The sequence below is a fragment of the Aethina tumida genome, chromosome 5 (genome assembly GCF_024364675.1).
Source record: "Aethina tumida isolate Nest 87 chromosome 5, icAetTumi1.1, whole genome shotgun sequence".
NCBI classification, from domain to species: domain Eukaryota; kingdom Metazoa; phylum Arthropoda; class Insecta; order Coleoptera; family Nitidulidae; genus Aethina; species Aethina tumida.
This window is the reverse complement of record NC_065439.1, coordinates 12,120,081-12,133,862: the sequence shown is the minus strand read 5'-3', so window position 1 is coordinate 12,133,862 and position 13,782 is coordinate 12,120,081. Positions and strand designations below refer to the sequence as shown.

The window sequence follows — 13,782 nt, the reverse complement described above, 5'->3', positions numbered from 1 at the left end:
AGTACATAATACGAAAAAATCGTTTATCTGTGTGTTCTTGCCAAATGAGGGTCGACTAAGGCTTTTTATGTAATAAGTACTAATCATAAGTACATAATATAAGTAATAATCGAGTTCATAAGGAATAATAAATATATATTTTTTTGATAGAATTCTAATATTGATCAAAACTCGTTTCTATGTGTGTCCTGGCCAAATGAAAGTCGACCAAGACATTTTATTTGATACGTACTAATCATAAGTACATATATATTATTAATAATCGAGTTCATAAGGAATAATAAATATTTTTTATAGAATCCTAATATTGACCAAAACTTCTTATTTAGTACTAATCATAAGAACATAATATGAAAAAATCGTTTCTCTGTGTGTCCTGACCAAATGAAGGTCGACCAAGGCTTTTTATGTAATAAGTACTAATCATAAGTACATAATATAATTGACAATCGAGTTCATAAGGAATAATAAATATTTTTCTTTTAATAGTATCCTAATATTGTCCAAAACTTTTTATTTAGTAGTACTAATCGTGAGTACATAATATGAAAAAATCGTTTCTCTGTGTGTCCTGATCAAATGAAGGTCGACCAAGGCTTTTTATGTAATAAGTACTAATCATAAGTACATAATATAATTGACAATCGAGTTCTTAAGGAATAATAAACATTTTTCTTCTTCCTTCTTCTTATTTAGTAGTAAGTACATAATATGAAAAAATCATTTCTGTGTGTGTCCTGGCCAAATGAAGGTCGAAAAAGACTTTTTATTTAACACGTACTAATCATAAGTACATACATATAATCAATAATCAAGTTCATAAGGAATAATAAATATTTTTCTTTTGATAGAATCATAATCTTGACAAAGACTTCTTATTTAGTAGTCCTAATCGTAAGTACTGTGTGTGTCCTGGCCAAACGAAGAGTTATCTAATCAGACGTTACCACGACCCGCTCCTTATTTAATTATTTATTCACGGCTGAGGCGTGGTTGAAATTTTTTTCGTTCGCGTGACCGATAATTATCCACCGTTTCAGTGCAAAGGACGGCAGCAATTAAAACCGAATCCGTTTCCGTCCCACCCCAAGAATGCGGCCCCGATGGAAGGCTTAATTCCGACGTACGGTTTATTAGTTTATTGAATCCGAGATAATGCCGCCTCGTGTGGTATTTTACCTTGTTTTTGCTACGTAATCTTATAAACATAATAATATAATAATAATTCTGGTTATCCGTTGCCGTATATCAAAATTATACGACGCGAACGCCTCGTAACGATCCGATTTAATGTTCCTCTCGAAGGCAACAGTTTATAAATCATTTATAGAACAGTTTCGCATCGCAAAGACCATCGGGATGCTTCGATGCAAAACGCGGAAATCGACTTCCAAGACAAAATTTCAGTTTGTTCCAATTAATTATTATTCATCGTTAACTCGGATTTGCGATTAAAATAACAGTAAACCGGACAATCGGTTCGTTTGAAACGCAAACGATTTATGGAGGCAGCGGATGCTGAGAAAATTATGTCAGATTGTGCAGCCCGACGGTTATTGAAGCGACTCGAACCTTACCTCGCACTCATTATGATTTATTCAAATTTCTTGCAATTAACCTCTTTAGCAACGGTTTCCTTCCTGTGCGGTTTTGTTTAATTAAATTTATCTCGTGTATGTCTCACCTGTGCGGATAATTGGACGCGATTTTTCCACCACATAATTGTTACGACCGTCGTTGACAACAAAAAACGACCGACCATCAGATACGGCGGCAAGATGACGCGCCAATAATAAATCCGAAGCGACGCAGGAAATTTTTCGTCAGACCCGCCGCCTGGACGCAGATGCGATCGTGGGAATCGTAAGCCGCAAAGACGATGCGGCGGCGGAACAAATTGGCCCGGTTTTTTCCACCGCGATCGCACACAAGAGACGGCGGAGGAGGAACTCTCCCGCCGTCGGCCGGCTCGTGGGGGTGAATTGGTACGTCGCCCCATGCACGGGACAAAGACCTCCCCCCGTTTCGGCTGCGAGGCGTCGACGGCCCTTGTTGCGCCGCGACGACGCACGTAAATCACGTTTCGTGGTCGGGAGGCAGGCCATCGGAGCACGGCGGAGGCTCTGAACCCTCGCCCGTTGGTCATCGGCATCTCCGGTTTTGTGGCGACCAAGGCCGCCGGGCCTTTGTACCGGACCGCCGACAACACACCGGCGACGGGGCCGCTGCTCACGTAGGTGCACCTGACGCGCACGCACCGTCGTACCAACGTCTCCGCGGAAGGGTTTTCGGGTTCAACGAGAGACTTTCGATGGAACAATAATACGAAACGAAAGGTGGATGTATCCTACCTTGAAGACGAGGTTCTTGAATTATTAATCGTAGAATTTTATCATAACAAACTTAAAGAAACCTCAAAAATTGTCACGTTATAGCAAAGGCCAGTTGAAATAAAATTTTCATTTTATTATTTGATAAAAGTGTAAAAAATAAGTGTATTTCATTAAAGAACGCAATTCAAAATAATACATTGTTTTTAATATTTTATGATAAGGAAAACAACAAAAAATCAAAATTCAATTAAGTGTACTACGTTATGGTAAATATATTTAGTACGTTATATGTTAGTTATAAATATGTAATATACAAGTACACAATAATCAAGTTTATAAGAATAATATGTATTTTCCTATTGATAGACTCATAATGACTTTATACTAAATTACTTTTTAATAGACTTATAAGGCTAACCAAGTATGTAATATATATATATATAATAATCAAATTTATGAGGATAAGAATTTTTTTATATTTTATAAATTCGAAAGGTCGACCAAGACTTTTTATTTAGTACGTACTAATCATAAGTATATAATTGAATTAATAATCAAGTTCATAAGGAATACTAATCATATTTCTTTAGATAGACTGATAATGTTGACCAAAATTTTTTATTTAGAACATTATATAAGAAAGTATATAATACATAAAAATATAATAATCAAATTTATAAGAATAAATTTTTATTCTATTATCTATTTTATAAACTCATAAGGACAATCAAGTCTTTTTATTTAGTGCGTAACAATCATAAGTAATATGTAAATATATAGTATTCAAATTTCTAAGGATAATAATTATTTTCTATTTTATAAACTCATAAGGTCCACCAAAACTTTTTATTTAGTACGTACTAATCTTAAGTACATAATATAATTAATAATCAAGTTCATAAGGAATAATAAATATTTTTCTTTTGATAGACTCATAATGTTGACCAAAACTTTTTATATAGTACATTGTATAAGAAAGTATGTAATATGCAAATATATAATAATCAAATTTATAATGATAAAAATTATTTTCTATTTCAGAAACTCATTAATTATTATTAATTTATATTTCTTTTGATAGAATCTTAATATTGGTCAAGACTTTTTATTTAGCACATTATACTAGTAAGTATGTAAAATGTAAGTACATAGTAATCAAATTTATAAGAATAAAAAATATTTTCTTTTTTATAGACTGACTGAAGTCGACAAAGATATTATTTTGGATATTATTATAAGTATTTGGCTCAAAATAATTTCTTTTTCTATTAGTATATTACTTTATACGAAAGTTTCCCTGTAATTAAATTCAAACACTTTAACAACCATCAAAAAAAATTTCGAACGACGGTGCGCAGGAACTGGCCCGCAGCGCAGGAAAACCGGAGCACCGAGCAGGGGCGACCATAGCTCCCGCAACCCCCCAATCGAAATTCCACCGTCGATATCATTCAAAAGGCGTTCGCAATTAGCGCAGCCGGGGTAAAAGTAAAGTGCGAGAGCACAAGGAAATCATTTCCACGGTTAACGAGCAATAAAATCGTTCGGTAATTGTTGCGGTGTTACCGACCTGCTCTGCACGAGGAATTTACGAGTTGGCCGCGTACGCGGAGGGTCAACATTTCGCGTCGGGTGTGTGAACTTTGGCCGTGCGTTTCCATCGCCACGTTTTTTTTTTGTTATTTCGATGAAAGTGTGGAAAAAATGCTTTCACTCTTCGTTGGTTTTTTGTTTTGTTTCGTTATGTTACGCTAATTGAGATCGGTTAAAAGCAATCGAGGTACAAAAGTGAAATGTTACGTCGGTACATCTGTTGTTAGTGAAAAAACATCTCATCAAAAATTTCGTCTGTTATTAACGTAGGACAGTATGGAGTCTACAGTCCGGATGGATATGTTTCGATAATTACTGAAATTAATTAGAATTCTGAATACAACTCTGCATATTTTTTGATTTTTAAATTATAGATGTTCTTTGTATGATGATCTTGATTAACATGTTTATCCCAAAAATGAACTATTCAGTATCAAAATTATTGATTTTACAGACATAGTTGGACCATCAATCTGTCCATATTTAGGTAACAAACATCCTGTATAAAATTTTGAAGTAATAATAATGGCTCTTTATAGGATGATCTTGTTTAACGTATATGCCTCAAAATTGAACTCTTTAGTATCAAAATTGTTGGTTTTACAGACATTTTAGTTAGACCATCAATCTGTCCATATTTAGATAACGAACACCCTGTATAAAATTTTGGAGTAATAATAATGGCTCTGTATAGGATGATATTTAACGTGTTTGCCTCAAAAATGAACTCTTTAGTATCAAAATTGTTGATTTTATAGACATTTTAGTGTATCAAATTTGAGAGTACTAATAATGGTTCAAATAGAGTTATAATCTATAAAAATTCAAATCAATATCTTTTTTCGTTCTCCAATGAATAAGTAATAAACACTTTTTCATGCCTTATGAACAAATAGATTTTGAAGCTTTTAGATTTCATAATTTCAGGCTATAATGATATCGTACTCTGTCTAATATTTTTTGATACATATTGATCCTAATAGTTCCACGCAAAGGGCAACGTTAAACTAAGTAGGTGCCGGTTAAGATAACAAATTTCTTCTTTATGTATTATTTAGCTAAATTGCCTAAATTACAGAGTCAAAACCCCCAAAATGTCTAAATAATAACGGTGTCTGGATTCTGTAACACCATAAATTCCAATTTTCAATTTAGTGGGTGCACGGACGTTGCGGCAGAGACCCAATATCAAACATCCGGTTTCTGGGAACCCAGGTGTCACCGTACCCGTCGACCATTTCATTTTTTCTTGTCCGGTGTTCGGTTTCAAACTTGTATGGCACACAACAATCCGAATGTGAGAGATGAATTTTAATCGCGTCTCTCAAATGTTATGTCTTGTCCTTTTGTGTATTTTATTCTCCATTGTATTTAATTTAATTTATTTTATTTTAATGATAGCATATGTCCCGGCCATCAATTTCACTTTCCACATTAATCTTTAATTAACAACAGAATCGATGCAACATCAAAAACAATAAATCATGTTAGTTAACTACTTTTACTTTTCCATTTTGCACACTTTTACAGCCGCATAAACCATCACGGCTCCGATAAACCGTACAGAGACAGATGTACCACGAAATCGGTGGTAGAGGGCGACAGAGAGGGAGGGGGTGGCGACATCCGCAGCCGGGGTGAAACGCGATGAGGGTGTGACGTCACCGTGAACACGTGTGTCCTCGAAAAACCGGCTCGAAAAATGTGAATCGTATGCGAAGAGCCGGTCGTGGAGGAAATCGCGAATTAAAAACAATCCGGACCGGCGTGTTAACCCGGGGGTTAATTGTCCGCGTTAATTGACCGTGAATCATCAGTTCGATGTTATTTTTTAAAACGTTTTAAAATGTTAAATATTAACGGGCGCGTGAAACGATGTTTGCTCAACAATTTAGGGTTTCATTTAAAACTACTGTTTTTATTTCGGATGAATTTGCAAATGGAAACTTTACCTTTTAAAATGTTTTTGTTTAAATTGTCTTAATTTACAATTAACGGGTGTCTGGGAAATCGATACCAAAACCACTTGTTTGTTTGGCATACATCACACACTTGATAGATGGCGAACACGAGGATGAATTGGATTTAATCGTGACTCACCTAGTTTTTCCGTGAAATTTTTACTTATTAGATTTGACTAATCGGTTTTTGACGAGTGATTAATATTAATACAAAAAGGATACATTTCTTGGAAGAAGTCTAGATGTGGTGGCTGGAGAATGTCTAACGCTGACAGAACCTGAAACAATATGAAAAATATTATTATACAAGTTGGAATCATTTAAATATTATTATTATAATAAAAAAACTAATCAAAAGTTATTGTAATCGATTTCTAAAAGAAAATGGTTTTAAAATCATGCCGATAAGTTTATACATAAATATATAATTTTTTTTACAAAGATGACTACAAAAATAACAAAGAAAAAATCATTATTTCACTCTATAGTTTCTCTTCTAGTTCCATATACTTTCTCATCAATGTTCAGTCGCTTTGAAACCCAGTTTATTACGAAAAACGTCGAACTTTTCAAGCCACAAACTCCACTTCCTCATTGTCCTCAGATCTTTTACCACCAAGCCATTTTTTCAAGTTTGGAAATATAAAATAGCCCGTCGGATTTATGTCTTTCGAATAGGGTGCCTGAGGAAGCAATTCGAATTTTAATTCGTTGATTGTGGCTACTTCAATAATTGATATGTGAACACATTTCTTATCGCCAAATGTGATCATTCTTTCTTAATTTCATGGCTAAAACGGTGCATCAACTTAGTTAATGATTTTTCCTATTTTGATAATAATCAATAAAAAATAACCCATGCGCATCCCAAAAAGTGACTATCATTTTTTCACAAACGGAACTGTTTTCGCCTTCTTTGGGGATGGTTCTCCTCTTTTCTTTTTTCTCATAGTTATAATGGTTCTTTTGATTCAGCTGTGAATTTTTACACTCGGTCTTATGAGTCGATGCGAAAATTGGGCTTTGGATCGACAAAATATGGCCAAATACACAATTGAAACATAGACGTTGTCTTTGGTCAGCTTACTCATAGCAAAATTTTCGGTTAATATGCGATATACAGCACTTTTTGAAGTGCCTTCTATTTCTACCAACCACACTCTATTATGGACCATTATATAAAACTTTTTTGAAGATTTTCTTAAAATTTGTGGCCACCTGATTTGGTCTTTACCAATTTACCAATGTAAACGAAGGAGCAGAATTCAAACCAAATAAATAAATCACAAAATCATCTGTTTGTTTGCAAAATTCACTGAGGCGTTCAATATTGATGGTGGTCAAATAAATATCAATTACTGCGTATTGAAATTTGAGACATAAGCTTTTGAAGATTGATATTTTTCAACAAAGTAAATTAAGGAAAAGGTATTTTTGTTGTATATTTTGTTAGTCCCATTAGGATTAACAAGGAAAACATCTTCTTTTTATTTCATCTGTATACTGGTAAATTTGTATTTTCAGAATATCGGTTAACTTCAAGTTCAATTGAGATGAAGAATACAGCTCAAGAAACTGTAAAAATTTGAGTTTTTTTTTAACAAAAATGATTCCATTATGGTAAGTCTTCCATGTTTAGTCGATAATTTCTTCAATTACAAACATTTCAAGCTCTAATGCAAAAGAAACAAGACAAATCCACGGTATAAGTTTATTCTTATATTTTTGATTTAAGTAGATTGGGTAAACCAACAAGTAATTGAAGTTCATTGTAATATCAATTGCATATTATTGAAATATAATCACTTTCTGAAACAAAAGTGGATATTTGTGAATGACGAAAATTAATTTAATAAATGTATGAAAGCAACTCACTTAAGCATTCCAGGAAATCATCAAGAAGTTTTATTTTAAAAATTGCTTCAATAAAATTAGTACGCAAAAGTATTGATGTTTCAATAAATATTCATTTAAATAGTTATTCATTCCAAAATATTCAATTTCTATTTCCAGGGACAAATAAGACAATTAAGATTCATGTTCTCTTCAGTCAGTTGGTTTTGTTCCTAGAAAATCTAGGTGGTCAAAGCAATGAACAACGTGAATGTAATAGGAAGAAAATATCAAAGCTTCAGGGTCGAATAAAAGATGGTAGACTCTTTTTTATATGAGAAGATCCAACCAACCGGAAATGTATAAGTTCAGGTTGAGACTCTTCTCTTTACACAGCTGAAATGAGTAAAACATGTAGAAATTCAACAGTACATTTAAATATTCGTCCATTTTTCTTTCTTTATTCCTTCCGTTTTCTTTATGTATCAGAGCTTGAAATGTTTATAATTGAATATCGATAAAAATGTAAAACATTTGGAAATATTAGAATTATTTATTATTGATAAAATAATTTAAATGGAAAGCGACTGTGACTGATCAAAAATAGCATGAAATTTGAATTTTCTACAGCAGTAACTCGAGTTATTTTTCTTCCTATCGAAACGAATTAGGTACAGTTGGATGCAATGATGTTTATTATCTCTTTAATAGAATAATAAATTGGGGAAAAAGAAATCCATTATTTTTTTGGTAGGTGGTTGTAATGACCGATATGTCGTAAAGTATCGGTCAAACATTCTTTTCAGGGTGACATTTCGCACTAAAAATATTGTTTTGCTGTTTTTTGTTTGGTTCATTCAGTTGTGACTTTCAGAGAGTTAAAAATGAAAGTTGATACATTTTACAGTTTTTTGATAAAGGCAAAAATCCAAGCCAGGTGGCTGAAATTCTGTATGGCGTTTATGGTCCCCTTACTGTAACTAATTATGTGCAATTTTCGTTTTGTCAATTCCGTACAGGTATTTTTGATGTTAGAGATGTAATAAAACAGTTTTCAACTATTTACACAAATGAGAAGTTGTAATGAATCCACCATATAGTCCGGACCTGGCACCAAGCGATAGCCATTTTTTTCTTGCACTGCAAAACTATCTTAATGAAGGAATTGGCATTAAAAGAAGATTGTGAAAATCGATTACCACAGTTTTTTGCCAATAGGGACAAAAACTATGAGAGGGGCATTATGAAGATAATGATAATGAACGATAATTAAAATGGCATCAAATTATAGAATAAAACGGTGCATAATTAACCTAAATTGAACAATCCAAAACATGTTAAATAAAGTCTAAAGTTCACGTAAAAATAATGGATTTCTTTTTGCCCAACCTAATATTATTTAATTCGAACGAGCTGACCGATGAATGATAAACCGAAAAACACAAATTTGATATTATCTTAGGTGAATGGCCCAATTGAATATATATATATATATATATATATATATATATATATATATATATATATATATAAAAGAAAGTTATTTCCACATATTTGCCCTATATTATAATAGTATATTAAAAATATTATTTTATCTGATGTAAATAAATGTAATTTATCACATTCTAAAGTAATAATTTAAAAACAGATTTTTGTTCGAGGAAACCTAGCGCAGGCTGCCACACTTATTAGGGTGATGAAACGAAGAGGCCTTGGTGTGAAAATAAAAGTCGACGACGTGACTTCCCCCTTTGGAAGTGAAATTCCCGCTTGATAAAACCATTTATCAAAAAATAAAGTGTCGGGGAATGAACTTTCGTTGCGGAATTGGAAAAAGTCATTAGCCATAGTGATGGGATATTAGATTTCTCGCGCATCTCGTCCAACTACGAATTTCATCCCGACGAAAGATGAATTGTTTCGATTTTATGGATTTCCACATCGTAATTATTTACTCAAGATTGCGTGCATAAATTGTTCACATTCCAGCGATCGCATTAAAAGCCTTTGACGAACGCGTTCCGCGAATAATGAAATCGGTTTGTCATTTTAAAAATGTCGCATTTTACCTCTGCGATCTGTCGCACATAAGTCGCATACTTGGATCAATCGTTTGTTTGTTGTTGTAGATAAAAACCGGTGAACGATAAGAGAAGTGTTTTTCTAGTTACGACTTTCAAAATTTATTCCCACGTTTCGTCTTCGTCAAAATTCGTGCCGTTCTGGGAAAATAACGTGACAGATAAAAAATAAAAGTAATGTCACATAATCGGGATTACAAGGTACGTATTCAAATTACCCATATTCCGACGGAGTGAATCATAAAGGACGCATTTTAGTGGGTTATTAAAGAGTACATTCTCACACGACCATTTTTACTGTTAATTGTTTGTGGAAGGTTTTTCGACATAATCATAACTTAAAACTATAAATTTAAATGAAAAATAACAGTTTATAAGGTCAGAAATAATTTTGCAAGATTTGTCAGCGAATATTTAACATTTTATACTTTAAAACATATATTTTATATATTAACTTATGTACTTTCACCTTAGATATATATTTTATAATGGGTGATTTTAAAATTTTTTAGTAATAAACACAGTTAAAAATGATTAATCAAGGAACATTAAACCGACAATAAATTCCCATAAATTAAAATTACGTTTTAATGTAAATAGAATTTCAATGATTAAAACAAAATATATTAAATTAAAATTAATAGAATTGAGTCACAAATAATTTTCGAATGTCTGAATTATTTTGTAATATTTAATGAAATCTTAAATTATTTAAATAAAAATAATAAATAAATACATTCCATTTATAGTTTTATAGCATCTAATAAAATTGTATAAAACAAAATATAATGAACATTCAAAGAAATTGAAAGGTTTCATTAAGACCTAAAAATAGAAATTTTCATTAAAAATCATTGACGAAACAAGCATAATTAAACAGAAAACAAACGTAAACAGAAATTACATTTTAATGAAAACATACATTATTTTCATTTGGGCATTTTAAAAACAAATCTTATTATTAAAATTAAATTAAAAAATGTAGAATCAAAAGTATATTTCTAATTATTTTATAGTAATTAATATATGGTGTACATTTATTTGTAAAATACGTTTTTGAAGTGTTTAATTTTTTCAAACAAAATTTATTTAAACGTAAAAGAAGTTATTTAAATTAAAAATATTTGTTAAATAGGAGGAATTAAACAAAATACAAATTACGGTAAATTAAAGTTGCATCTTAATGAGATCAAGAATTGTTAATTACATTTGGAAGTTTAAAAACAAATTCTTATTCTAATTCTTATAAAATAAATATTTAAAGAAATATATTTAATACTTATTAATGGAATTTTAAAGTTTATTTATTATAAATATTATTATGAATATTTTTTAATTTATTTATCTTCTATTAATAAAGTTGGAATTGGCATATTTTTCATATATCATATATATATATATATATATATATATATATATATATATATATATATATATATATATATATTAATATACGAATATTTGGGTAATTTTAAAAGAATCGAATCAAGTATATATTCTATTATCTGTGGTATATTTTTTTATAATTTATTTTATATAATTTATTACAAATTTTAAAATTTATTAGTCCATAAAATTTTATGTAATTGTAATAAATTTAAACAACTTTTCTTTTATAAAATTTAAATTTAAAGATTTAGATTTTTAATTATTTAATAGTAATTAATATAATTTTTAAATTTATTCTAAAAGAACATAAACCAAAACAAAATTGAAAATAATGAATTACTAAGTTCCTGTTTACTGTGGTCATTTTATAGAATTTAATAGTACCTCAAAATTATTTATTTGTGGATAAAACGTTATTTATACAAAATTATTTGATTCCACTTAATATATTTTTAGAAAATTTGATAAGATTTTATCGATATGTAAAGAGTTATTAAGAAATCATTTTGATTGATTTTCATATTTCTATGTCTAAAATAGATTTTGATGTAAGTATTTCATAATATTAATAGTCTAGAAAATATTATAATAAAAATTAAATAAATATTAGAAGAACTAACAACAAATTTGAATTAATTGTTACTTAATGGGCTATAAAATATTTAATAAAGTTTATCAAATTATAAATTCCGTAACAAAATTAAAGAAATATTTAAATAATTAGTAAAAAATTAATAAATCAAACAATTTTATTTAATTTACTGTATAACTTTCCTATACAATCAATTAAGAAAGATAACAATTAACCATTTTGAAGCCAAATTCGTAAATTTTGCATGTAATTAAAATGAGTCAGACCCAGACAGTTTTCAGGTAGAAAAACCACCCTAACGACAACACGGAAACCCTCTTAAACCATTTCAAAAATAGGCGACACTCACGTTTTCGTGTTTGAAAAAACACAGCATCTTTAATTCTCGAAACACCCTCTTAGATGATACCAGGGATTGGAACACGTTCGGTAACTTTTTCAGTGCCACCCGTCTGCCGTCCCTCGGGTCTGTGACGGCCCTGTAAACAAAAAACAAATTAGTTATTAACATTGTTAATTTATTATAATTTATTATGATGATTAACATCCGATTGTGGTTTCTGTTTAGCATGTTTCTTTAGAATCGTAAGTGTTGCGGTTAATTTCGACGAATTTCCACCGCGTTAAATTCGACTGACATGTTAAAAAGTTAAAAAAGGAAAATCGAGGAGGTGTATTGGCATTGTGAGGTTTCCATTTAGAAAAAAATCCCCCGCAAATTGACAACAATGAAAAGCGGCGTCGCGAGCGTCGGCCGTTGCATTCTCGAGTTATAATTTTAGAGTTATTTTCGAACTTAGGATGTTGAACTTGGTTTACATCCAAGGCAACCGTGCCCGTTGTCGGTTCAAGGCCGACGAAGTTTCCTTTGTTCCGTGTGATTTTCGACCGGTCGTTTCGTTCCATCTTCGTCTCCCACTTCCGGACGTCCAAATCTATCGATGTTCATCACGAAATCAATCAATAATAACAATAATTTACACGAAAAACTATTCAAAAATGTTTTTGGTTTTTGTAATTAGCCCCCAAATCTTTTTTTCAATTTTAAAAATATAGTATATGGTGATACATATTGGGCTGTAAAAACGATAACCTTTATGATATTCTAGTAAAATATTTTTTATATTGGTAATTGTGAAGGAAAAACAAAGGAAAATTTTAAACCATTTTACGAGTCCACGACTATCGTAGTTTGGTAATTATGAGTAATGGAATATGAAGCAAAGTAATTATTTTCCATATCAAGCATTAAAAAACGTAGACAACAGATTAGAACCAATATTTTCTATACTTGATTGTTTAAAGAGATTTTTTGTCAACACTTTGGATCCATTGACAGGCCTCGCATAAGTTAGATGTGGCTATATTACTGACAGAATGACTAAAGCTCTTTTTCGTACATATTCTTTATTTTATGCTGTTTAAGTTTAATTGAAAAACATTCGTAATGTTTTACAATTTCTCAGAATATTTATTAAATTTCATTTTATAAATTTTTATAAATTGGTAAATAATTTCAAAAATTACATTAAATATTCAATATACTTGAAAATGTATTTTGGATTCGATTCTTTTGAAGTTTCATTGAAAAACATTCGTAATGTTTTACTATTTCATTGAATATTTATTAAATTTCATTTTACAAATTTTTATAGATTGGAAAATAATTTCAAAAATTACATTAAATACTACAAAATAATTGAAAATGTATTTTGGATTCGATTCTTTTGAAGTTTCATTGAAAAACATTCATAATGTTTTACTATTTTTTTGAATATTTATTAAATTTCATTTTATAAATTTTTATAGATTGGTAAATAATTTCAAAAAGTACATTAAATACTACAAAATAGTTGAAAATGTATTTTGGATTCAATTCTTTTGAAGTTTCATTGAAAAACATTCGTAATGTTTTACTATTTCTTTGAATATTTATTAAATTTCATTTTATATTTTTTTATGGATTGGTAAGTAATTTCAAAAATTACATTAAAGTCTAC

The 13,782-nt window shown here is 30.4% G+C and overlaps 1 protein-coding gene across 8 annotated transcripts in view; it reads right to left on the bottom strand.

Annotated features, from left to right (window-relative positions):
• LOC109593930 (serine/threonine-protein kinase NLK-like) overlaps positions 1–13,782 on the bottom strand; it is a 56,626-nt gene that overhangs the window by 9,526 nt on the left and 33,318 nt on the right. For all 8 annotated transcript variants that reach the window (XR_007547982.1, XR_007547985.1, XR_007547983.1 and 5 more), the window contains exons 2-3: positions 12,132–12,261; positions 6,110–6,165 (exon numbers count right to left, since the gene is read on the bottom strand). Coding sequence is in view for 3 of the 8 variants with exons in the window: in XM_049967211.1 (XP_049823168.1) it covers positions 6,110–6,165; positions 12,132–12,261 (186 nt within the window). In the remaining 5 variants the exon portion in view is untranslated. The remainder of the gene's footprint in view (positions 1–6,109; positions 6,166–12,131; positions 12,262–13,782) is intronic.